Source organism: Asparagus officinalis, chromosome 9, assembly GCF_001876935.1.
Source record: "Asparagus officinalis chromosome 9, Aspof.V1, whole genome shotgun sequence".
Taxonomy (NCBI): Eukaryota; Viridiplantae; Streptophyta; class Magnoliopsida; order Asparagales; family Asparagaceae; genus Asparagus; species Asparagus officinalis.
In genome coordinates, this window is record NC_033802.1 from 13246379 (window position 1) to 13272409 (window position 26031).

The 26031-nt window shown below is 37.5% G+C and overlaps 2 protein-coding genes across 2 annotated transcripts; one reads left to right on the forward strand and one right to left on the reverse strand.

Moving 5' to 3' along the window:
• On the forward strand, positions 4048-7287 carry LOC109823219 (transcription factor RF2b-like). Its single transcript, XM_020389506.1, has 3 exons — positions 4048-4178; positions 4278-4414; positions 7106-7287. Exons 1-3 carry the CDS (start codon positions 4048-4050, stop codon positions 7285-7287), a joined length of 450 nt encoding a protein of 149 aa, XP_020245095.1.
• LOC109823220 (ER membrane protein complex subunit 10) lies at positions 17230-25449 on the reverse strand (the record flags this gene model as incomplete). Its single annotated transcript, XM_020389507.1, has 8 exons — positions 17230-17745; positions 17836-17926; positions 18184-18242; positions 20346-20417; positions 22282-22329; positions 24460-24555; positions 24639-24701; positions 25093-25449. Coding segments are annotated over 8 exons (939 nt in total), but the record flags the coding sequence as incomplete, so codon positions are not given.

Here is a 26031-nt window from a genome sequence, read left to right on the forward strand (position 1 = left end):
AGCTGCCTGCTTCTGTTGATCTAAGGCATATAAGGTGAAGTAACAGAGGGTCCATCCTTCCTCCTCCCTCTTTCGACAGCCCCGTTTGATAGATGGCGTTTCTCTCGCTTATTCTCATTACCACCCTTCATCTTTTGAGAAAACATCTCTTATTAGAGTCCGACGGAAGCGCATTATAATTAACAAAGAGTTACACAAGAATTAATATGCGCAAAAATATAAAATTAAAAAATGTTGCTTAAGAAAATTTTAAAAAACTAAACTCACGAGCCATCTTCTAAAATTCTCACGTCTCTTGCGACCTCATCACAAAGTCATCACATAAATCGGCCCTTCCAGTTCAATTCTCATATTCCTTATGCTTCCATATCCTCTTTGATTTTTTTCTTCAGCTTACATTTTCGTCATCCTCTTCTCCTTTTGCGTTTTTTTCATCTAGCCACTACGCTCTTCTCAATTCTCGTTAATTCTGTAGTGAGCCTCTTTCAAACTCGCTACGTCTGTCTTCCGCAATTAGAAAATTAATTCAGCTTTCCTTGCATTCTATTTTGACAAAAAAAGCTAGTATTAGTACGTATACCTATAGTTGCCCAAACATAGATACTAACAAAACGGACATTAAATAATGAACTATGTTAGAGCAACAGCATTATGTACAAATACTCATTGCGATGCCGTATGAATAAGAGGAGTATTCTCTTTAGGCCATTTCCGCTTAACCAACTTGCGGACTCTATATAATTTGTTGCATAGTAAGTCCTCCGCTCACTTTCGCAGTACTCTTCACACAAAAGCAGGGCGCGGTAAACCTATTTCAATATCTGAGGTGTACTCTAAATCCCCTAAACTTTTTTCATAAAAAACCAACTACAAAAAAGCAAAACTAACATTACATTTGTATGACCCCGCGCATAACAATAATCAATATCAATACGGGAGATATACAAAATAATGTTCATGCTAACTCAACAGTAAACAGAGGCAAAAACCACCCATGTACCCGGGCATTTGAAGCCGGCTGACCTAATTCCCGCATTACTAAGAGACTTCTTTGATTTTACTCATCTCCATTTGCAGCAAAGAGGTGCAACAGCTGCAATGGCAGCCAATTATATTTATGCAAACGTTGATAAACTGCTCCGCATATTCTAAACCCCACAAGGCGACATGTCTTAACATGTTCCGCGGCATAATTATGAAGCCGATAATGAAAGCCACAATAAGCTTTCACACATATTACAGGTCTTCAATTATCATATCTACAATCATCTCGGCCATTCTATCGCGCGCTTCCCCCGAAAATCACCGCCTTCTTTTCCTTCATGCCGCTTTCTTATAATTCTTTACCAAAATCAGGTGTTGAGATTGTATTAGCGGCCGCTGCCCCACTCATTTTATCCGCGATTCCCTCCTTTTGGCAACCGCGTAAATTCGGCGTGAATATCATCTATACCGAACAACGACAGATTTTTAATTCCAATCATGACATGAGCATTTATCAGGCATTAAAATTTTGATCAAGCAATCAATTGCCCTATTTGCTCATTGCTCATAGATGTGCCGGATATATGAGAAAGCTGTGAAAAGCGTGTCGTCTGTAGTGCTTTTATGCTGTCTTTTCATCTAAATCTTTATTCGCTATCACATTAAATCTCGCAAAATAACACAAATTGGCCCCGGAATTCTAAGTGCTGTTTATCTTAGCCCTACAATGAAAATTAATAATTCAGAAAGATGTTAAAAATTAAATATATTTGGGCCAAATTAAGACGGCCCATATTAACAAGTTTATTAACACAAACAATTATACCATTCATGGCTTTACAACAAAACCAATTATATTCAGAAAGAGTTACAAACATTGAATATATCATGGCAAAATCTATCTTACGCAAGTTGGAGATTTATTGCATTTATGCAAGAAGGTAGGCTTTGATTTTGAAGAATTCGAAGACGTCGACTCTTTCAATTTTTCGAAGCGCCGGAGGGCCAGACGTCGAGGGCATTGGTCGAGGCTCCGGAGCGGCCGATAAACCTGAGGCGTTGAAGCCATCAAATATGAACATCGGAAGGCCGTGCTGTGATGAGGGCGTGAGTTCGATGGCCGGGAGGAGAGTAACGGCGCTGACCCGGCCGGCGCGAGCTCAGCCGCGGCCGCATCTCGCGGATACTTGGAGAGAAGAGGCGAGGGCTATGTCTAGGCAAGCGGGACAATTGTAAGCGCGACGACTGAACGGCGGACGTCGAGGGCTTGGCCGAGCTTGGGCGCGGCGCTTTCGCGGGCGGCGATCTGAGGCAGGGAGGGCTTTCAGTGATGGCGCGATCTGACGCCGGCTAAAGAAAGAGAGAAGGCTAGCGATTTTGGTGGGAAGCGGATATATCACGCGAAGGGCTCAGATACTCTTTATTGCCGGTTTATAATAAATCGCGCCGCGACTGCGCATCCTCAGATGACAGCCTAAGCGGAGCACCTCAGATTTCACTTTTCCTATATATATATATATTATATATATATGAATATATAATATATATATATATATATATAATATATATAATATAAATATATATATGTTGCTGTGTGCGGAGCTCATTTTATCTTTGAGCATTTAGTTATTTGCCTTTTTTTGGTTGCTGAAACAGACATAAGGTCAATTGAAATGTTAGTTTACAAATCCTGGGAATTTATTTGATCAATTGAAATATTGGAAGAAAGTGATCCGTGATCCTCAATCATAAAGTTTCATCATATCTAAGTTTTCTTAAATTAACTTCAACCCTCTTAGTAAGATGTGTGTTCCAATATACTAATAAATATATTGTTCACCAGTGTTTGTTGTCCTGAATATTGAACTTAAAACAAAAATCGTTAACCATTGTTTGTTGTCTTGAATATTGAATTTAAAAAAACATCCATAAACCCTAATTTCCTCAAAGAAAAAGAAAGAAAAGACATATTTCATCCCAAAACTTAACTCAAATTCTCCGAGCAAAAAATTAGACTGCCAAAGGATAAAGAGGGGAATAAACATCAAAGCCCCGAGCACAGAATATTATAGTTTCACAAGAAATATTGTCATTTTCATTGACTTTGTCAGAAGAATAAAAAATCATTTTCATCCTTTTTAACTCAAGTATCGAATTTAATCTAAAATAGCCCATAAATCCTGAAAAAATACCCTACTTTCCTCACATAAGAAAACGATCCTAACAAAACCATAATTTTTTCGGACGACAAAACAAATCTCAAAACTAACTCAAAATTCAAAATAATCAAGAAATGAGAGTAGCTTGAAAGAAAATTGCAAGGGTTTCCCTCAGGATCAAGAGGGGAATCATGATCGAAGTCCCTAGCACAAAAGATCAGTTGCACATGCAAGAAATATGTATTCTTCATGTACACACCACAATAAATTATAACTATTACTATGAATTTTTGTCCTAAAATTTTAAGGAAGTCACTGGATAAGATATAGCTGTGAAAGATGTAGGACTGTTTTTAAGGAGTGATAGTGTAATACTAACTAGATTACAAATTTATATTATTTTTGTACTACAACATACAAAAATCGGAGATATATATATTCAGCAGGGTTTCTAACAGCAATTCACAAGAGAGGATCCCATAACGTACTTTGTGTTTTGTAAATTCCTATTATATTCTCTTGACCTTCCAAAATTTCAAATCCCCCAATTATGGATTGAATTTATTCATACAATTAAGTTCACTGAAAACTTCCCAAACTATATATAAATAGAATCAGTATATACTGAACAAAGAATTTTATACACTTTTGATGAGTGAAAACCTCCTGCAAATTCCTCCTGCTCTTTCCCATTTCTTGGACAATGCCCATAACATAATTAGAACAAAAAGTTTTAATTGCATTTTTTTCCCCACCTTACAAACCCCTGAGAATACAAGTTCACTGAATTTGTGTTACATTCACTCAATCTCCATCCTGTCCATATTTAGTAGTTTCCTCTCTCATTCATCGCGGTCATTCTCTCTCTCTCTCTTCCCTTCCTTTGCTTCTTCGGAGACTTCCAATGTACAACGGAGAGTCCCTCGAGAGCCAAACCTTGGATAGATCGAGCTCAATATCTATGGCTATGAAAAAGCAATATTCACGTGCGGAGCTCACTGAGATCGCCCGCCTCGATCCAAAGAGAGCAAAGAAGTATGTGTTCTTATGATCATTTGTTTATACCCATTTACTGTGAATTGCATTTACTGATATTTTTTTCATTTTTCAAAAAAAAATTTCGTGTCATGATAGAATTATGACAAATAGGCAATCAGCTATGAGGTGCAAGCAGAGGAAGGAACTGTACCTATCAGAGCTGGAAGAGAGAGCTGAGGTTTTGAAGATGGAAACTAGTAGGCTATCTTCTAGGCTAGCTATTTCAAGAGTAGGTCTTTTTTAACATTGAGTGTTTTCGATAATATTGGTCCCTTAAATCTTCAATAATCTTGATATCAGTTGGTCAAATCATTGAAATTGGTATGTAATCCCTCAAACCTTATTAGTTATCTCGTATTAGTCCCTTTGTCAGTTATTCTGCCTAAGCTAACTCAGGTTAGCCTTGTTGTTAGCCACATAAAGCGAGTTACTATGTTTCTACCCTCAATTAGACATCTGCATGAAAATTCTAAAAGAGTTTAGAAAACAACGGATCTAGAAACTCAGATATGGGGTTTAAATGTGTTTAAAGAAACAGGCTTGGTTTATAGCAACTTAAACAGAGGGCATAACTGAAAATTCATGAAGAAAAAGTTATGTTAAAAGGAATATTCCTCCCCGATGAAACACCACGTTTGACAAAGGGTTAAGGAATAGGGGTTAAAGGAATAGGGGTGGAGGAGGATGCTACTCTATATTGGGTGGAGATTACTCTACATACTCCAGATCATACTGCATCGTTTGGAATTCAACTGAGGTGACACAGTTTGGGGATCATTTGGATTTAGATGTAGATGATGAGTTGGTTTTGGATTCGAGTGTAGCTGGTGGACATAGTTCGCATTTGGTTATGGCCATTGGTTCATTTCGGGTGGAGGTGTTTGGATTGTTTCACTTTGGGATCATTAGGAGAGCTATCAATCGTAGATTTGGTGATAATGTTGGAGAAGGATTGCAAACTCTTCTATTGGATTGAGGGTCTTTGGAGGCCATTGGGTGAACTACGTGAAGGCTTGATTCTTTGGGTAAGAAGATACGTAGGCAGTCATTTATGATGCAGCCGGTTTGGTGAGTTGATACCGGCATTTAGAGAGTGTTCACATTCTCGTTTGGGTCTCGACTTGTTATGGATTGAGTCCATTGTCGTGGATTTGTTCCATTTCATACTGGACGCAACAAGTGAGACGTTTGGTTGGTATTGGTGTCGGCTCAGTTTTGGAAACACTTCGCCGTGATGGAGAATTGTTGAATAGCAAGTTTCTAATATATTTCCTAATCTGTTTTGGTAACAGGTTATTAGGATTCTAATCTGTTTTGGTAACAGGTTATTAGGATTCCTAATCTATTTTGATTTTGGTTTTAGAATTCCTAGTATGTTTTTGGTTTTAGGATTTTTATATATATAGGAACACGTAGGTTTGGGGAGCAGCGAATGGGATATTTGGAGCACAGAAAAGAGGTATTTTTGAGCTATTGGTTAGGGTTTGGAGAGAATTAGAACTTTGTTGATGAGATTAATTGGTGAATTTATGTGATTTTGTAATCTCAGTTTGTACTCTTTTTTTTTCTATTAGTGAAAACCATATCCCCTTCTTGCCCAGTGGACGTAGGTAACTTGCTGAACCACGTTAAAATTGGTTGTTTGAGTTTGTATCGTTATTTTGTATTGTTTGGCATTCTCTTGGTGTTTGTTTGATTGGTCTCTCGAAGCACATCGGTTAGGTTTTGGCTTCCGCTGTGCACAACAAGTGGTATCAGAGCCCAACAGGTGGTATCAGAGCTTGGGCTACACTTGGGCTAATTGGAGGAGTAGATCACTTTGGAAGTTCGTTTAGGGCTTTAGTTTGTGCTAAAGGTGGGATTTTTCCTATTTGTGGATCACGTTTCCGTCGTGCGGGGTGAGATCTTTCGGAGGCTCTTGTTATGGTTTCAATTAGAGGTAAAAATCTCTCCTTTATCAGTTTGGATCTATTCTTCGTTAGTTCTGTATTGGTTTGTTGGTGCTTTGAGATAGATGGCTGAGAAAGAATGAGTTGAGGTTAGGATTTTGGATTATTGAGAAGTGCATTGACCTGCTTATTGAAGTCCTTTGAGCACATTGGTATGAGCAAGGAGACCGAGATGGAATTTGGCACTTCTATTCGACGAATGAGGGGTCTTCTAGGTGGTGTTCATTCAGGCATTTGGAGGCCTTCTAAGGAGGCATCATTGGAAGGTAATCGATATTTGGTTTTCTATGTTGGGGATAGTACTAGGCATTTATAGGTTGCAACCAAGTCCTGTTGGTTTGGAGTCCTAGTAGTTAACAACAGTTAGAGGAAGTGTATTGGCAGAAAGGGAATTCGTTGTTCAGATTTTAGTAGGGGCTCTTTCTTACATTTATGCCGAGCTCATGGCAGTTTGAGATACTTCATTGGAGAGGAAATATTAGGGTAACTAGATGAGATGATATTTTTGTATTGGTTGTTCCTTTCTGGAAGAGGATCGGCGTTTGATGTCGAACATTAATTTTGGTGTTCGGGCTTCGACATGTTTGAGTCATCTTAGTCATAAGTTACCGACTGTTGCATGTGGAGATTTTGGATCTGGTAGAACTGCTTCAGATTTTGGGTTGCGTCGGATGTTTGGTTGCCCAACATTTGGTCACATTAAGGATGTGAGATTTGATCCAATTGCACATTTAGGATTGAGAGGCTCGTTTGGTTATTAGTTGGGAGACCCTGATCTTGTTCTGAGCAGGTATGTCACTTTTGACTCTTGGTAGATGAAGAGTGTTGATCAGATCGTTAGAATATCACAGCGGGTGGAGGGTGATGCTACTCCACATTAGGTGAAAATTACTCTACATACTCTAGATCATACTGCATCATTTGGGATTCCAGCTGATGTGACACAGTTTGGGGATTATTTGGATTTGGATGCAGATGATGAGTTAGTTTTGGATTCGAGTGTAGCTGGTGGACATAGTTTGCATTTGGTTATGGCCATTGGTTTACCTCAGGTGGAGGTGTTTGGATTGTTTCACTTTGGGGCCATTAGGAGAGCTATTAGTTGCAGATTTGGTGATGATGTTGGAGAAGTGTTGCGAACTCTTCTATTGGATTGAGGGTCTTTGGAGGTCATTGTGTGAACTACGTGAATGCTTGATTTCTTGGGTAAGAGGATACAAAGACAGTCATTTATAATGCAGCCAGTTTGGTGAGTTGATACCGACATTTGGAGAGTGTTCACGTTCTCGTTTGGGTCTCGACTTATTGTGGATTGAGTCCGTTGTCGTGGATTTGTTTCACTTTGTACTAGACGCAACAAGTGGGACGTTTGGTTGGTATTGGTGTCGACTCAGTTTTAGAAACACTTCGTCGAGATGGAGAATTATTGAATAACAAGTTTCTAATATGTTTCCTAATCTGTGTTGGTAACAGGTTATTGGGATTCCTAATCTATTTTGGTTACAGATTATTAGATTCCTAATCTGTTTTGATTTTGGTTTTAGAATTCCTAGTATGTTTTTGGCTTTAGGATTTCTATATATATAGAAACACGTTTTAGGTTTGGGGAGCAGCGAAGGGGATATTTCGAGCATAGAAAAGAGGTATTTTCTGAGCTATTAGTTAGGGTTTGGAGAGAATTAGAGCTTTGTTGGTGAGATTAATTGGTGAGTTTGTGTGATTTTGTAATCTCAATTTATACTCTTCTTCTCTATTAGTGAAAACATTATCCCCTTCTTGCCTCGTGGACGTAGGCAACTTGCCGAACCACGTTAAAATTGGTTATTTGTGTGACGCCCCTGGGTTCACACAAGGCTACAATCCAAGGTGAAACCAAGAATATCAAACATGTCATGCACCACACTGTGCAATAACATGTTTCACCATCACAATTACTATCTCTCTAGTAGAGTCAATAACAGGTGTAGGTACAAAAGCAAGTAAAAGATAATACAAGAGATGACTAATGAAATGATAGAGATCAAATTAATATTTTATCATCAAACATACAGAAATACAAGATAAGTATCTAAAATAAATAAACTGGAGTCTCAACAAGTCTTAAATACAAAATGTCTGAATAAGAGGAAAAAAAAGGCACACGGCCTTTACAACTTCTAGAATATAACTCTCAAATGTCTGAACAAAAGTCTACAGTGGAGCTCAAAAGAAAAATATAACTATAGTTTCGTTGTTCAGATTTTAGTAGGGGCTCTTTCTTACATTTATGCCGAGCTCATGGCAGTTTGAGATACTTCATTGGAGAGGAAATATTAGGGTAACTAGATGAGATGATATTTTTGTATTGGTTGTTCCTTTCTGGAAGAGGATCGGCGTTTGATGTCGAACATTAATTTTGGTGTTCGGGCTTCGACATGTTTGAGTCATCTTAGTCATAAGTTACCGACTGTTGCATGTGGAGATTTTGGATCTGGTAGAACTGCTTCAGATTTTGGGTTGCGTCGGATGTTTGGTTGCCCAACATTTGGTCACATTAAGGATGTGAGATTTGATCCAATTGCACATTTAGGATTGAGAGGCTCGTTTGGTTATTAGTTGGGAGACCCTGATCTTGTTCTGAGCAGGTATGTCACTTTTGACTCTTGGTAGATGAAGAGTGTTGATCAGATCGTTAGAATATCACAGCGGGTGGAGGGTGATGCTACTCCACATTAGGTGAAAATTACTCTACATACTCTAGATCATACTGCATCATTTGGGATTCCAGCTGATGTGACACAGTTTGGGGATTATTTGGATTTGGATGCAGATGATGAGTTAGTTTTGGATTCGAGTGTAGCTGGTGGACATAGTTTGCATTTGGTTATGGCCATTGGTTTACCTCAGGTGGAGGTGTTTGGATTGTTTCACTTTGGGGCCATTAGGAGAGCTATTAGTTGCAGATTTGGTGATGATGTTGGAGAAGTGTTGCGAACTCTTCTATTGGATTGAGGGTCTTTGGAGGTCATTGTGTGAACTACGTGAATGCTTGATTTCTTGGGTAAGAGGATACAAAGACAGTCATTTATAATGCAGCCAGTTTGGTGAGTTGATACCGACATTTGGAGAGTGTTCACGTTCTCGTTTGGGTCTCGACTTATTGTGGATTGAGTCCGTTGTCGTGGATTTGTTTCACTTTGTACTAGACGCAACAAGTGGGACGTTTGGTTGGTATTGGTGTCGACTCAGTTTTAGAAACACTTCGTCGAGATGGAGAATTATTGAATAACAAGTTTCTAATATGTTTCCTAATCTGTGTTGGTAACAGGTTATTGGGATTCCTAATCTATTTTGGTTACAGATTATTAGATTCCTAATCTGTTTTGATTTTGGTTTTAGAATTCCTAGTATGTTTTTGGCTTTAGGATTTCTATATATATAGAAACACGTTTTAGGTTTGGGGAGCAGCGAAGGGGATATTTCGAGCATAGAAAAGAGGTATTTTCTGAGCTATTAGTTAGGGTTTGGAGAGAATTAGAGCTTTGTTGGTGAGATTAATTGGCGTTAGAACCCAACGGTCAGATCGGCGGTCGATCGCGGCGGTCGACCGCGAGCATCAAAAAGGCAAAACTGAGCTCTGGAAAATAGACGGTCGACCTTGGCGGTCGACCGCGAAATTCTCTGGACTGCATTGTGACGCCCCTGGGTTCACACAAGGCTACAATCCAAGGTGAAACCAAGAATATCAAACATGTCATGCACCACACTGTGCAATAACATGTTTCACCATCACAATTACTATCTCTCTAGTAGAGTCAATAACAGGTGTAGGTACAAAAGCAAGTAAAAGATAATACAAGAGATGACTAATGAAATGATAGAGATCAAATTAATATTTTATCATCAAACATACAGAAATACAAGATAAGTATCTAAAATAAATAAACTGGAGTCTCAACAAGTCTTAAATACAAAATGTCTGAATAAGAGGAAAAAAAAGGCACACGGCCTTTACAACTTCTAGAATATAACTCTCAAATGTCTGAACAAAAGTCTACAGTGGAGCTCAAAAGAAAAATATAACTATAGTAGACAGCCGAAGCTAAAGTGCATCGTCATCAACCTGCGACTCTCCAGGTACCTGGCTCGTTACCTGAAAGGGGGAGGGACAACGAGCGTCAAAGCGCTAGCGAGCAACATCACAACCAACCCCAAGGGGTAGGGCTCGTTGTATACAGAAAATACAATTAATACATATATATTCATAAAATCACTGATCCTATTTAGGAAATTACAATACGAGCTTAGGTACGTCGAGCAAAATAATCCAAACAAGAAAACCCTCATGTATATACCTTATGGATCAAATTGTAAATCCCTAATAATAAGAGAGTTTTAGTACTTAGGAAATTATAACACGAGCATAGGTACATCGAGCGAAATAATCCAAACAATAAAATCCTCATGTATATACCTTGTATCTCAAATTGTAAATCCCTAAATACCAAACCCAAAATCTAATACAGGAACAATAATAAAAGAAGACAAACTCATCTCAGAACTTAAATACGATGTCATGCCATAACTCATATAAGTGGCATGTCCAGCCTATGCAAGTATCAGTGTCAATCTCAAGATCTAAACTGATGTTCAACACATGGACTAAAACTAGATGTAGTGGATGTCCAACACATGGACTGAGAAATAAATGTCCAACACATGGACTGAATGTGATAAATGCCCAATACATGGACTACACATAATAATTGTCCAACATATGGACTAAATGAAATATATGAAAAGATGCATATACACTAATCTCACACATGTCTCGGTGTGTAACTTAAACTTGTGTCCGCATGACATCTCATGTGTAGAGATGCGAATAAAATCTAAAATGTCTAATATCAGATATTCGAGGTGACTCATCGTTCACATATGAGCATGCAATAACAGCAAACATTCCCAAACAGATCCAAACTGAGGAAAAACTAGAAATTTCCTCATCAGTCGACTCATGAGTCGACTAGAATCATTGGTTGACTTATTGATCGACCAGACAAAACAGAAAGCAAAAAAGAAGGCTGGAAATTTCCCGTCATTCGACTCATTGGTCGACCCATCAGTCGACACATAAGTCGACTGATTGGTCGACTGAGCAGAAAATTCTTAGTTTCTACATACTTGATTATCCGCAAAAAAATTCAACCTAAAGATCCTCTTCATCAGTTCCAGCAATATAAAAACGATTCTTACACATATGTATTAAACTGAAACGAAAGATTTGCATGATTTTCTTACACTAAAACCCTAAACATATTTATACATGTTTAAAACATGTTGAAATCAATAAATCACAAAGAAAACTATATTTAAATCTAATTCCAGATCTGGATCTAAATTACAAAACGTTAGTGAGCTTTTATTAACTGAAACTTTTGATTTCTCGCATCATATGCCATAGAGATATATTTTTATACACAAAATAATGATTTAGGCTCAATAAATCCAAATGAAACTCAATAAAATCATATAAACAGTGGGTATAGGGCTGGGCGAGATGTTACTCGCCTCTGGTATGCTGAAAAACTCCTGAATCCGAAAGAGAATGATCTCCTGCGCTGCACCACGCCAAAAACCCGCTGCAAATCCTCCAAAAAGTCCCCATATATCACCAAACACGAAGCTAGGGTTTAAGGGGAGAGAGGGGGCTAGGGTTTCTAAGATCTGAAGGTGTTTTCGGGTAGGAGATATATTATATGAGCAGTCAAACCCGAAACAAAATCGAACAGACCCGCAAACTAAAAGAAAAACCTGAAATCAGCCCGTCAGTTAACTCATAGGTCGACTCATCAGTCGACTCATTAGTCGACTGATAAGTCAACTAGGCAGATAAAAATCCAGTTTCGTGTATGTTTTGCTAATTTGCAAAAACCAATGTACAAAACTCTATAAAAATACACTCATACATATCTGATAACTTGTTATCAAGTATATCTATGACCTCAAGTCATCTACCACAATAGAATTATCTATCACCAATAATTCACATATACTTCTAATAAAAATACGGGGTTTTACAGTTTGAGTTTGTGTCATTATTTTGCATTGTTTGGTCTTTTCTCGACGTTTGTTTGATTTGGTCTCTTGAAGAACATCGGTTTGATTTTAGCTTCCATCGCGCACAACAAGTGGTATTAGAGCCCAACAACTACAAGTGGTATCAGAGCGCAATAATATGGTGCATCAAAACCCTCATACAACGCCCTTATAATTCCTTTCATCCTGTCTAAGATAAAAGTAATTATACTTAGCGTACGGATACTTGGAATTTACTTGTATATAAGTTTAAAGAACCACTTCCAACTAGAAGTATCCTCTACCTCCATGACTACAAATGCTAAAGAAAATAAACCGCCATTTGCGTCTACACTAATCCCTACAAGAAGCACGCCTTTGTACTTGCCATATAAATGTGTGACATCAATGCTCAATACCGGATAAAAAAAGTGAACTCTTTAATAGTATGACCAAATGCCCAAAATTCTCGAGTAAACCTCTCCATCCCTGGTGCGATCTCTTCGAACATTATTTCATATTCAGTATCATGATTATTTTGCTTGATAGCTTCAAGATATTGTGGAAGTAATTCGTAAGATTTCTCCCAATCTCTAAATATTTTAAACAACGCTTTCCTCATTGCATCATATGCCTTATAATGCACCGCGTGTCATATACCCTTTGAAATATTTGACCTACATTTAGATCAAGTTCAGCCCTCACTTTAGGCATAGTTAGCTTACATATATAATAGGAAGATGCAGAGTAATGATCGACATCCACCAAGGGATTGCAACATGTTTGAAGTCCGTAATTTCTAGATATTACAAATTGTCCATTTGATGATTTTCTCACAATTGCATTTAGCAACCAAGAACATTTTGTGTTTCTCTCATCCTGCTCACTTGCATGCTCTACTTCTATCTTCTTATTAAAGTAACATTTTACTTAGTAGTTTCTTACATTAGTTTTTACCGGATTGAATTTGACCTGATTCTTGATGGACCATTCTCGGATTGCAACGATCGATGCCTCCTTGTTCTCAAAAAAAATCCCTTTTTTTAAAAGTAAAGTCCTAAGGCCGTTGAAAATTAGGACCAATATCAACAAATTCAGCTTGAGAGGTATTTATCCAATCCTCATTATGAAACTCATCGGGCAATGGATCTTCAGCTTCCACATATTTATTGTTAACATAAAATTGATTCATCCAATGGGAGTCATCATCGATTCCAGCAACCACATGCATGCTATCAATTTGCATGTCATCTTCTTCAATATCTTCTAAGTCATCATTTGCTTCTTCTTCTACAATTGATCCGGCTGATAAGTCACCTGTAACGTGGTCTGAAGCGTTGTTAAATATAGTATTTGGCGTCCTACCAAGAGAATGCCCGTTTAAATGCTATAGTTGAGACCACGGCTCTTGACTTGGACATGTCATAAACTCGATTCATTGTCTAAGTCAAGCATGCGGGAGAACTGTCCTTAAGGTCACGAAACTTGGGAAAATTCGAGAATCGAATACTTCTCAATGAACAACTCAATTGGCACTTGTTTCTCGACTAATAGTTTCATGTCATTCAACTCCTCACCGTCGGTGATCTCCACGATAACTGTTCTATTCTCGTTTATCGAACAGTTGTAGAATACCTTAGTTGCATATTCTTCTTTATTAATTTTAGTAATTCTGTATATTTCTTTCATCATTCCATCAAAATTACATGACCTTAGATAGCATAAACATTTTCCTAGAACCTCCATCATACATAGACATACTATTCACTCCGACGTCGAGGCTTCCATTGAAGAAGAAAATAATGGGTATAGAATTCGTCGTAACTGAAAATCAACAGTTCATCATATGTAAATAATCTATTATAACTGAAAATAATAATCTCAGTTGAAAATCAAATTTAAAACCCTAATCTCAATTGAAAAGTAAATAATGGTTAAACCCTAACTTCCAAATCACATTATTCATCATATTTCACAAAATAAAACCTAAAAATTTTCATATCCTAGATCATAAACCTTAATCAATCCATATCATTCATCAAAATTCTCACAAAAAATTACAATTCACACCATAAATTTCATATCCCAATTATAATTAAACCCTAAATAAAAAACCATATCATTCATATACAAATTAACCCTAGCCTAATACATCCATATCAATCATCAAATTCACAAGAAAATAGTGAAAATTTTCACCTTGATTGGAGTTTGATGTGGTCAGAGATGACTGTGGTCACGAGCATAGTCGAAGGTGCCTGTCTTCACTAGTGTGATCGGAGGCTGAGGTCGCGAGCGAGGTCGGAGGCTGGGGTTGCGAGCACAGTCAAAGGCTAGGGCGAGCGTGGTCGGTGGGGTCGTGAGATCTGTGGTGGTGGGGTCGTGAGATCTCAAGAACGGCCATGGACTAATTGAGGTAAGGAAAGACGGGAGGGGAGGGTCATGGGGGCTAAAGTACTTAAATATACCAAATAGACGGGACTACGAATCCCGTATAATTTGGCTGCTTGATTAAGCCTTTAAATTACACGGGACTAGTAGTCTCGTGTATCGCAGAAACTCCATTTCAGCAAAATCGACCGTTCTCTCACAACGAGCAGTCGATTTTGCTAATTTTTTCCTAATAGGGTCGTTTTTGCTGATTAAATTTTCAAAAAGGTTGTTTACAAAAATTTGTCCCAACATTTTATAGTGGTTCAGATAGAAATCTTACATCCACTCTTCTTTCTTACGAAGGGGTTTCCTCACTATAACTAGAGTTCACCTGAATCGCAACCCGATTCAGTAAGCTTACAAAGACTGCATCCTGAAATCTACCCGAAATCAGTCGTCTAACTTAACTCCTCACAGATGAGTAACACTTAGCCCTACCTAATCTCCACCATCAATTATCACCGACTTGAGTACGCCGTAAATCCTCAATTAACACTAGCTTGAGTACGCCGTAAACCCTTAATTCAACCAAGTTTGAGTACGCCATAAAAACAAGTTTGAACCAATGAAACAAACAACAATAAAGCCCAACTAGAAAGATCTTATAGCCCTTTTGATTAGCAAATTGTTCTCCTAATGATTGAAGTGTAGATTGGAAGAACGATAATGATGATGAAGTCCAAAGGAAACACTCCTTGAATGTTGACGATCAGATGATGAAGAATGACGTCGAGGATGCGGTTGATGAGGCTCTAAGGGATGAAAAGCTCTCATTATTCTCAAAACTCAAACCCTAGATCAGCTCCAATCAATGATCTCTTCTTTCTCTCTCTTTCTCTTATATAGAGCCCACAATGGATCAAGAAAGAGATATCCTAGACTTGGTAGAAGTTGGTAGAAGTTGATAGTGTGAAGGCTAAAATCAATATTCATGTTGATTTTTGCATCGTTTCGCCTCGTATCTCTCGTATACCTGTTTATACCTGAAATATATCATCTTTATACTTGAAATAAATCATCTCCAACTATCATCAGTAACAAATAAGAGTTTGTTATTACTCAAATAAGAGAAATTGTATGAAAAATGTTCTAACGCCAATAGTAACAATGATTTGAGGGACTAATTTCAAAACATAGAAGATGTAAAGGACCGATATTGTAAAAAAATGCTTCAGCATTTTGTTTTAAGATTAAGAAGTTTTGATTGTGCACTGAGCGTAGAAAATTTTCGTTTGCAGGAAATCTATTTTGCTTTGACTTTTGAAAACAAGGATTTAAAGCTGCGTTTGCAGTCTATGGAAGAAAATGCTAAACTGCAAGATGGTAATTTGTCTCCTTCTATGTCCTTAAACTTTTCCTTGATCAATTATAGGCTAAGTAGTTTTTATTATCTTAAACTTTGGGTATCTCTAAGCTTTTTCCTCCTGCAGTCGATACATGTTAAGCTTTTCTATTTATTAATTAATGTAACTCATTCTCTTACCCTTTGGTATATTCAAACCCTACCCGCTTTCAAAATCATTCAAACACCCAAAACACACAACTTGATTAATGTTTAAACCCATATTCAGTATCTAATCCCTTTGTTATAGCATTTTAAAAATTGTTACAGCGTTTATGTCGAACTATAGAAGTTTAGCATACTTTTATAAAAGTTAAACACACATCTTTGGTTTCAAAATAAGTCAAGAGTAAAATAATTGTTTTTAAAATGAAAAACTATATATTGAGTTTTTTTTTCTTTTTTTGGATAATGCATGGTTACTTTCCTTTATTATATAATTTGATCTTTTGCTGAAAATTAACTTTTTTCCCCTTCTTTCTGGGTGTAGATCTGACTAGTACTCTGGAAGCACAGGTGTTTGGACTGCGTGGGAACTCCTTGCTTTGATGTTTTATGTTCAACATATGTTGTTTGCTCAAGGATTTTTCTCAGACATTATTTTCTTCTGCTTCTTCTCTTCTATCGTTGAATCTTCTTCCCAATTGTGGGGAACTCGTGTTGTTATGTGAATGATCCAAAAAAAGCGTTGTTTTCGCCTTATTGAATAACAATATTGCAGAAACATAATCCTTTCGGTCTTAAAAATGTTTCATCCTCTGTTGTACAAATTCGTTTTGTTACCTACAAGCTGAGAATGTCTATGACTTTTCCCAGGGTGGTGGGAGAATTCATTCAGCAGTGGGATAACAATCTAACCATGGTCTTTGACTGTGTATAAATGTGCTCAAAAGAGCATGCGTGTTTCCATACGCATTTCCTCATTCTTATGAGATAGAGATCTTTTAGAGAACTCGAACGCGAAGCATAGCTGCTTTCATGGCTTGAGATGTACATCTTACAGAAACCGAGCATAAATCGTAGCTGGTGTTACAACCATCTCATATTATTTAAAAAAAAAGAAAGAAAGAAAGACATAGTAAGCATATAGCAAGCATTGTCGTCATGAACAACAAAGGACCAGAGAGGCTGAAAAATGAAAAACACGCAGCAACCTCATCAGAGTACTGGAAATAATTACTTGCTTCTTGTGAGCGACCCAGCATCTCACTTATAAACCCAGATAATTGGAACTATTTATTCATCAAGCAGTGGGGTGTAGATTGAATTAAAACAAGCTTATTTGCTCAATCATCATCAGATATTCGGTCCTCTAGTAAGTAGTAACAATAGCACAAATGGTAGAATATCAACAATATCATCCACTGTCAGAAAAGTGTTTCACAACTAACATCTTTTCACTAACACAAATACATCTGATGCGCTCACTACACCGAGCGCAACGTACATCTCCAAGACTAACGAAAACATTCATAATTTTCTTTACTCAACGATACTACAGAAGATGTGAATTAAGCAAGATACAGGTAGTTATATCAAAAAGCAAGCTGGTGATGATGGCAAAATCCTCGGGATTTAGCCCAAGCACCATTGAATATATTGTAGTAGAGTACAATCCAGATCCAACTAATCATCTTCTTCTCACAGCGGCAGCACTTGGTGCTCTCTGTGCAGCTCCTTGCGGCTGGCCATTAGACTGAGCATCAGCCTGTTCATCGGGAATATTCATCGCTTGAGTGACGGCGTTCATGACAATCATCCCAAGAGGTATTAAATACATCCACTGCAGGATAAATTAAAAGGTTTTAATAGTCATGATCCTAATGTGTGAAAAGATCAATATATTGTACACGAATGAATCAAGATTTCTTACATATTTGGCCCAAAATGATTTCTCAGGCGGTTTTACGCCTTCTCCCTCTCCAGTCTCTGCTTGAAGCAATTCTTCAGTAAACATTGGAGTTCTGCAGAATTGCCGACATAAGAGTTTGATTGACCAAACACATGGGGAAGATATAGGCTTCTACTTAAATACTTAGCAACTATGCATCTTATTAAAGTGGGGGAAATCAACTCTACATTCTTTTATTTAGAGTGAAAATTGACTCCAGATTTATAAACATAATTAGCTTGCAGCTCGGCTAGCAAATGCATCATGTTCCAAGATCAACTGAACTAAAGACAAAAAACTTAATGTTAATTCAGAAATGTTCATTCTTACCTCCGAGCTTGCTCGCTATTCTTTAGCACCGTATATGAATTGAAGGACCACTTGGTTGGCTGAAATCAAGATGAGGCACAAGGGGTTAGCGATTAGATATTCATCTTAATTAAAAAAACTAATTATGCTATATAGATCAGACAAATATTTTATCTAATTCTAGCCAAGTTTTGTATTTCCAATACATTTCATATTACCATTTTAAGTCATAAAATTTTCAATTGACCAACACGATTCATACAGGACCATAGCCAATTCTAGGTCTCAATGGAAGTTTCAATGGTTGAGGGGATAGTAATTGTGATAAACTTTACACATCAATTGAATGGTATTCTGGCCATTGATCTCCCAATTTTACTCTATCAAGCAGCATCTGTAATAAAAAATCAGCTGTCCTCTACAAAGAATCATAACGTGGAAAGAAAAACATGGGCTCTTTTCTTGTGTGTGCGCGTGCGCACATGCGTGTTGGTTGGTTTCTGGATTGAGGGTTCTGAACCAACATGGATGCAGCAGGAGAGGTTATTGATTGCAGAGATATTTGGTTTAGGCCTCAGCGCATAATATCTTTTGTTCCAGAGATAATTCTTGTTTACTTGGTAATGTTTTGAGGGCTGATATAGTAGAATCGGATGAACCATAAAAAAATAACAATATATCCCAGGAATTATGTCTTCAAAGATTGTGCAATTTTCTAGCAGACGCTCTAGCCAGTTGCTAGACACTGAGCCATTAAAAAGGAGATGAAATAGAAAGGGTAGCTGGGTGGCACCACAAGAAAGGAGGAACCATGGTTTTTATTTGAAAAATACAAAAAAGCTAGCTTTCAGTGCTGACACAAGTATATAAGTGGCAATTTCAATCCAAGCCACAAACCCAACAGAAGTGAAGTTACTGGGTTCAGATGGGCATGGATCAAAAATTCACAATTGGTTAGACCTATTAACCCAATTAGCAAATGGGTGGTTTTTGGGCTGAGCTTTTTTACCTGATTGATCGGGATCAGCCCATATAAGATTTTAAAATCGATTCTAAAAATTGAATCACCATGAAGATCAAAATTCAAGCTCAAGCTCCTTTAGGCCAATAATTGAAGTGCGCACATGAACTGTTTGTTAGCTACATATTTGTTTTGTCCATGTATGAATCATTTACTGTTACAGGAAGCATCCCATGCTTAACACATCGATAATCCAAAACCTTACACTTCCAAACTTCTTCCTTGTCCCGTGTACTCACTAATCTTCTCATTCTTTATCTCCCTTATCAAGGTCTCCGACACTGACTGATCCCTTCCTTCTCTACCCCATGGATCAAAATTTCTCTTTTTCCTCCCATTATATCTAATCTAAGATGATTCCTTTTTTATCCAAATCGGCTAATGAGTTTTCTCTGCAAGAATCAAGATCTCTCAATGATGTCAGTGTGTTTCAAACATGAACCATATCATAACAAGATAGCCAAATTGAGGCAGTGAGACACTGTTCATAATGCCGCAAAGATTCCAAGAATTCTGCGGTAGCAGTGGTTGAGGTGCAGGGAGGCGGACACAAATCGAGCCTAGGCAAACCTGTATCGAGCCAAGTGTTCAGCAACCTTACATGATGGGACTCATTTGACAATAGCAGAATCCCCCTTTTGTTTCTCTTGGCACTTCCCTTTATACTTGAAACCTAAAATGTCCTTTCCAAATGCAAGGTCAAAAAAGGGATGCATCAAATCAATGGGCTACGACTCGCCAAATTAACCCTAGATATGTTATACATGCAAATTTAACTAGTTAGACTATTTTAATTAGTTTCTTCTTCATTGGTTGTGAGTCCCTTTTGTTTTGATTCAGTTTCTTTTTTCTGATTAGCAGTCTCTGAGATGCGGGTGCTGAGATTATATTTACACGACTTGTAAGTTGTTTTAATCAGATAGTTATCTTGGTTCCTTAAGATGAACTTACGGCAGAATCCTGATTGGCTGAAATATGTAAAGCAAGTAAATAAGAAGAGAGCTGTAGCTGATTACAGGATACTGAAAGATCCACGTGATGGACACAGAGTATGAAGTGGAGGGAGTTTCAACCATTATTTCTAGTGACCACAGGAAAGGTGACCACAACTTGCAAAATGTTCACAGCCACAAGTTATGAAAGGATCACAATAACAACTTACAAGTTTTAGTATTCGTGGATATTGGCATGCTCCAGCAGAACCATAGTTCACAGCCAAAATGTTAACTCCATCCTTCGAAGGAAAAAAAATCCAGTAAGTAAAGTCCAAAAGACTGCAAAACATATTTACAATGTTACAATACATGGGCTACAGATATATTGTCCACTAAGTAAAGTTCAACAGACCACAAAACATATTTACAAGAACACAATACGTGTGCTAAAGAAGTATTACATAATGACAAAGAGAGAAAATTTTAAATCTACTAGTTAGAATAGATGGCATTGCAACTCGAAGTGAAATATCAGCCACTAGATAATAGACATTTCTAAGGGTATTATTACTCAGTGTACAAGCATGTCTGACAATGATAACTAACAAGATGCTCGAATATATCAAGCGGACAAAAGCAGCAGACATCCAAATATCCGATAATTAAAAAGAAATAGGTTCAGAGGGTCAGTACGATTACACTCACTAAAACAGTAATATTACTACTGCCATATATATATGCTTGCAAAGAGGGAAATAGCAGTGCCTATAGATGAAATAGATGGCTTACTGAAAGGATTATCAAATGACAAAATCAGTCACTAATAACAAAATGCAACTGTGCCAGTTGCCAAAAGCTTCAACAAGGAAGATGGTGAACCCAACTTGGTGAAAGCAGGAGTATATCAGAGTCTAGTTAATGACATTGATCGGCTAAATTTATAATATAAATCAACATTAGAGATAATATTTTTTCCTTTTACAAAGAATATTCACAGCTTTTGGCCCATCATTCCATTTTAATATCATCTGCTTAAGTAGAATACAAGATCCAAATGTTGTCACAACAAAATGGGATCTCATTCAGAATATAATCAAGGTAGAATTAGATTGTTTACAAATCAACAAAATTTTAACTGAGACATTCTAGTTCAGACATATACAGATAAGAAAAATGAGATTTGACAGGTCCCAAATTCCCAGAATAGAACAGACGAAGTTGCTACTAATGTGGATTGCCCATCAAGTTAGGACAGTTCTAGAATTTTTCAGGACATATTCCTACAGAAACCATAAAAGAGGGATGAATTATTTTACATGGTTTTCATTCTGAAATATAGCTGACTTGTTGAAATAAAGAATAAGTATGTCATAATGCCATCAAGTTCTTCCTTAATCATTCTTTTTTGCCCTCTCTCCACTTCTATAACTTGAAGTCACAGATCCGGTAAGAAAAACATTCACATGCAAAGGAGACACTGCAGGTTAATATTTTAAAAAAACTTCATGTGAAAGTTCCAGTCTACTGTATAGGGTTAAAATGTTCATGTCACCAGAAGTACTTAAAGAGAGCAATCATTTGTTGACCTTATCTTTCATCTCCAGTCAGTTTAAGTTTATAGGAGAAAATCATAATGTCCCTTTTAAGTCAGCTTCTTCTTATCTCTCTTATGCATTAACACATCTATTTCACACTTATGTTCGCATCTGCCTCTGCTTCTCACGTGTCAACTGCACTGTGTTCCCTCACATGCCATTATGTTTGTTGACCCGCATGTTATTTTTGAACTACTTGTTCTTGTCTCTTCTCACATGTTTAGCCAACATGTTAACGATACTTCAAGTCTATACTAAAAATGGCCGGCAATCTTGGTCGACTATAGGCACGGAAACTCCCGATGCTGCAAGATTTGTGAATCCAAACTTAAGCATCATGAGAAAATTGGTTCTTTACTCTTATGGAATGCCTACACAAGTATCTTCAGGGTCAACATACGTTAACTTCCACTGGGATGAGAAATTTCTAAGTGATGAATTTTAAGGAAACATCATGAGATTAATGTAAATATAGTAGGATGACGAGGAATAGGAGTAAAAAGTTACCACAAAAATCTAATAAGAAATTCTGGACACAAATGCATGTATTTGACATATTAGAGATTACCGTATGAATAACAAATTGTTCATCCAAGCTGTCCCTGGGGAGACATCTCTGAGATAAACAGCAAACACGGGTCAGAAACGTATAACGCAGTATTGAAATGCATGCTGGAAATTGGAAATTGTAGCTTTAACATAAATATTGAATATTAAAAATGAAAAGCAAAAGTGTGTTTTTTCACTAAATATAAAACTAATATGTACAATGGTGTTTCTTGTTTTCATACTGCTAAGATAAAATCTGACTTCCTTATTCATTTGTTCTTTTTCATTTCTTTATTAGAAAGGTGGTAACGTATCCTGTCTGCCTTTTAGGGAGAGAGAGTCCTCTCTTTTGCACCCCTTGCGCCTCAAATCTGTTACATGTAATATTTTGCTTCCCTGACATTATCTTCTCCAATCAAACCATTGGTTGATAAAATCTGAGACACAAACTGAAATACTTCTGCAGGCTCCAACAGTACTTCTGCAGGCTCCAACAAACAACAGCACATTATAAAAAAATTTGTTGACTTTAATTTTAGAGTATGGGTAGATGCAATTCAACTAGAGCATCATGAACAAGGATGCACATGGAAGAACGATGGCATGACATGTTAGGGTTGATCAAAGAAACATGACTATGGGAAATGAACATTTAATTGTTCCCTCCATAAATTCCACAAGACAACAATTACAACAACAAAGCCTTTATCTAAACATTTGGTGCCAAAGTCAGGAATCCTTTCCTTCATAAAGCTCTACTCTTGCACCTTGTTAGTTACATTTCAACAGCTGCAAAATCTGAACTTACACTTCCCAAGTTTCATCCTAATCTAAAAACTATAAGGATATTTCATAATCCTAGTTTCCCATTAAAAATAACCCTATAATCGGTGTATCCCATTATTATTTTTTGCACATGTCCAAACAAAACCTCAATTCCTGATTCACTTTCCTTCTTATGCCCAACTTAAACAAGTTACAAATTGCTCACGAACACTCCTGTTTTCTTATAAAATATCCACAATAAGTCATTTCCACTGCCCTCATTGTTTAGGCATGTTCTTGATTATCCAACATTTTGACTCGTAGTTAGTAAACCATGACCTGTTTTATAGCTGCTTCCTAAAATTTTCATTCAAGTTCATTCATTGGATTGTTGAATAAATGTAATGTCCAATAATAAAAAACTGAAACATCCATTATCTATTTTCCAGTGATTTGTATACAATGAGATGCATAAGGGCATGCAAGTTAGGATCATTAGTAATATATTTAGAGTTTTGATAACTCCAAAGCAAGAGTTGAAGAGAGAAAACAAATGGGAATGAAGTGTGCCGCATCTTGTCAAGCATACTTCATTTTCTAGGTGACAACAACAGAACATTTGTTACACGTTATGTTGTTCGATGTATAACCTCCCTCCCTCAATGCAGGAGGCAACGGGCACGGAATTGGACCCCTGTGCCTTGTGGTATGGTGAGTCGAAGTGCAGGCCAACAAAGATATAAAAAAAAATCAACAAAGAAGAGAACAACTTCCTCACGATATGATTAATCCCACATCTAGCTTTCTTCACACATGCATCCCAACCTTGATTGAAAGGAGTAGGAAACTAAAGGAAAACAGAATAATAGAGATCTTGAATCATGTGCTTCAGGTTTCTAGATGAGATATATTCTATATGTTTCCTTTTCAAATGCTTATCTTCCCATCTGAAGCATAGAAAGGAAAACAAACACCGACACATAGTGGACACGAAAGAAGTGAGATAGAATAGTGTGTTCAAAGATCAAGTAGACAAGGATGTTGAAGTGAGGTAAAACAGTGTGTTCAAAGGAGTCGAATATGAAAAGCTACAAAGTTTATACCTTCTATTGACAGTCAGTTCTTCCTATACCAATGCCTACCATAGCCTTGATAAACACTATGTTGTTTCACTGTATAATGACTGTAAAGCTACAAATACAAAAGAAGTGAATATAAAAAGCTACAAAATTTTATGCCTTATATTTGCAATTAGTTCTTTCATTCTTTGTATATCAAGGCCTACCTCGCCCTCACCCATGTCAAGTGCATTAGTCATTGACCCTTTTCAATATGAATGATAACAAACCAGATTGCAACTTGCATAACAAAGACGGATTTAAGGCTCATGAGCAAGAGAAATCAAAGATACTAAAATACAACATCAACTTACAGCTCTAACAGATGAAACAACATATTCTTTTCCAGGAGGATTCAAAACATTAGCTGGCACTCTAATCGTATAGAAACCATCCTCCTTCAACAGCCTCTGCAGTCAACCCAAACCCATCAAAATCAAAACTTCTTAACTCACAACAAAACATAGACACCAAAAGAAACGACCAAACAAACCTCAAAAGCTTCCTTCTCCGCCCCAGTCAGTGCATTCCTCGAAAACCTCAGCTTAGTGAGAGTCTACACTCAAAAAAACAAAACAAAACCAAACCTCACTTTACAAGTTTCTTTAGGTAATATTTCTCTATGACTCGTGGTGTCAAAAAGGCATAAAACACATTAAGAGCAAGAATAACATGAAAAAAAAATTATTTTTAATTAACATGTTTTAGAAAAAATGTTGCACATCAGACAGTCTAAAATCCAAATTTGAACTGGAAAATATTGATTTGAATCCTCAAGTGGTTTGAATGCTCAATTTGATCTTACAAATTAATAAAGAATCTGTAGGTAGATTTTATAAGATTTAACCTCAGCTCGCTAAGAATCTACTACAGTAAAAACACAAAATGACTCAATTTATTCGGAGGAAAAAAAATCAAGAAGTTGGTTAGCTCGTGGAGATCATAACCTGGCCGCCATGGCTCCAGGACTTGAGGCGAGCAGTAAAGGTTCCAGCGGGAGAGAATCCATCACCATCGCCAGCAAGCGAGTGCTCGAGGCTGAACTGGATCGACTTCGATTCAGAGGAGAAGGATGAGGAAGACGATTCGAGATCGGGCTTGCGACGGATTGGGGGAGAGAGGCTAGGGTTAGGGTTAGGGTTAGGGTTTAGGGAGTCGAGATCGGGATGAGATCGCTGTACGCCTTCGAACTCGTCGTCGTTTTGGATGAGCTCGTCGGATTCGAAGGCGGCGGAGGGGGAGGAGAGGAGGTAAGTGAAAAGGAGGAGGGAGAGAGGAGATGACTGCTCGTTGTAGCGAATGGGTTATTCATTTGGGGTGCGGGGGTATTTTGGTGCAAATTGGGTTAATTGCCCTAATGGGGTAAATTTACCAATTTAGATAATTTGAGTGGGATAAAATGAGGTAAAATGGGATAATGAGACAATTTGAGTAGGACAATTGGTATGACATCTACATCATATACAAAAATATACAACAATAAGAATGCACATCCACAGCAAATTGTTCCTAGGATTATCAAGCTCGAAAGAATGTCAAGTTCCTCCATGTATTCTTCTAATGATGATTGGAGGCGGCGGCGGCGGGGGAGGAGAGGAGGTAAGTGAAAAGGAGGAGAGAGAGGAGGAGGGGTTTTCGGAGAGAGATCATCGCCATCTTGGTTTATGAGAGAGAGAGAGAGAGAGAGAGGAGATGGCTGCTGGTTGTAGCGGATGCGGTTTGAACTGAATCCGAAGCCCGAGCAAACAACTGTATCCGAGATTGGTGAAATTTCAAAATGCACCCGAAAATTGATACGTCACATAAAAGCTCACAAGTGTCATATCATAAGATTGATACGTAAACCCTCAATCTTATATTTACCTACAAATTCTCATCAAATTAAA

Bases quoted from the DNA above. Each gene is read 5' to 3' on its own strand.
- LOC109823219 (XM_020389506.1), top strand. From the start codon at position 4,048: ATGTACAACGGAGAGTCCCTCGAGAGCCAAACCTTGGATAGATCGAGC. The intron at 4,179-4,277 runs GTATGTGTTCTT...GTGTCATGATAG, and splicing joins GATCCAAAGAGAGCAAAGAA to AATTATGACAAATAGGCAAT. The intron at 4,415-7,105 runs GTCTTTTTTAAC...ATTTGGATGCAG, and splicing joins GCTAGCTATTTCAAGAGTAG to ATGATGAGTTAGTTTTGGAT.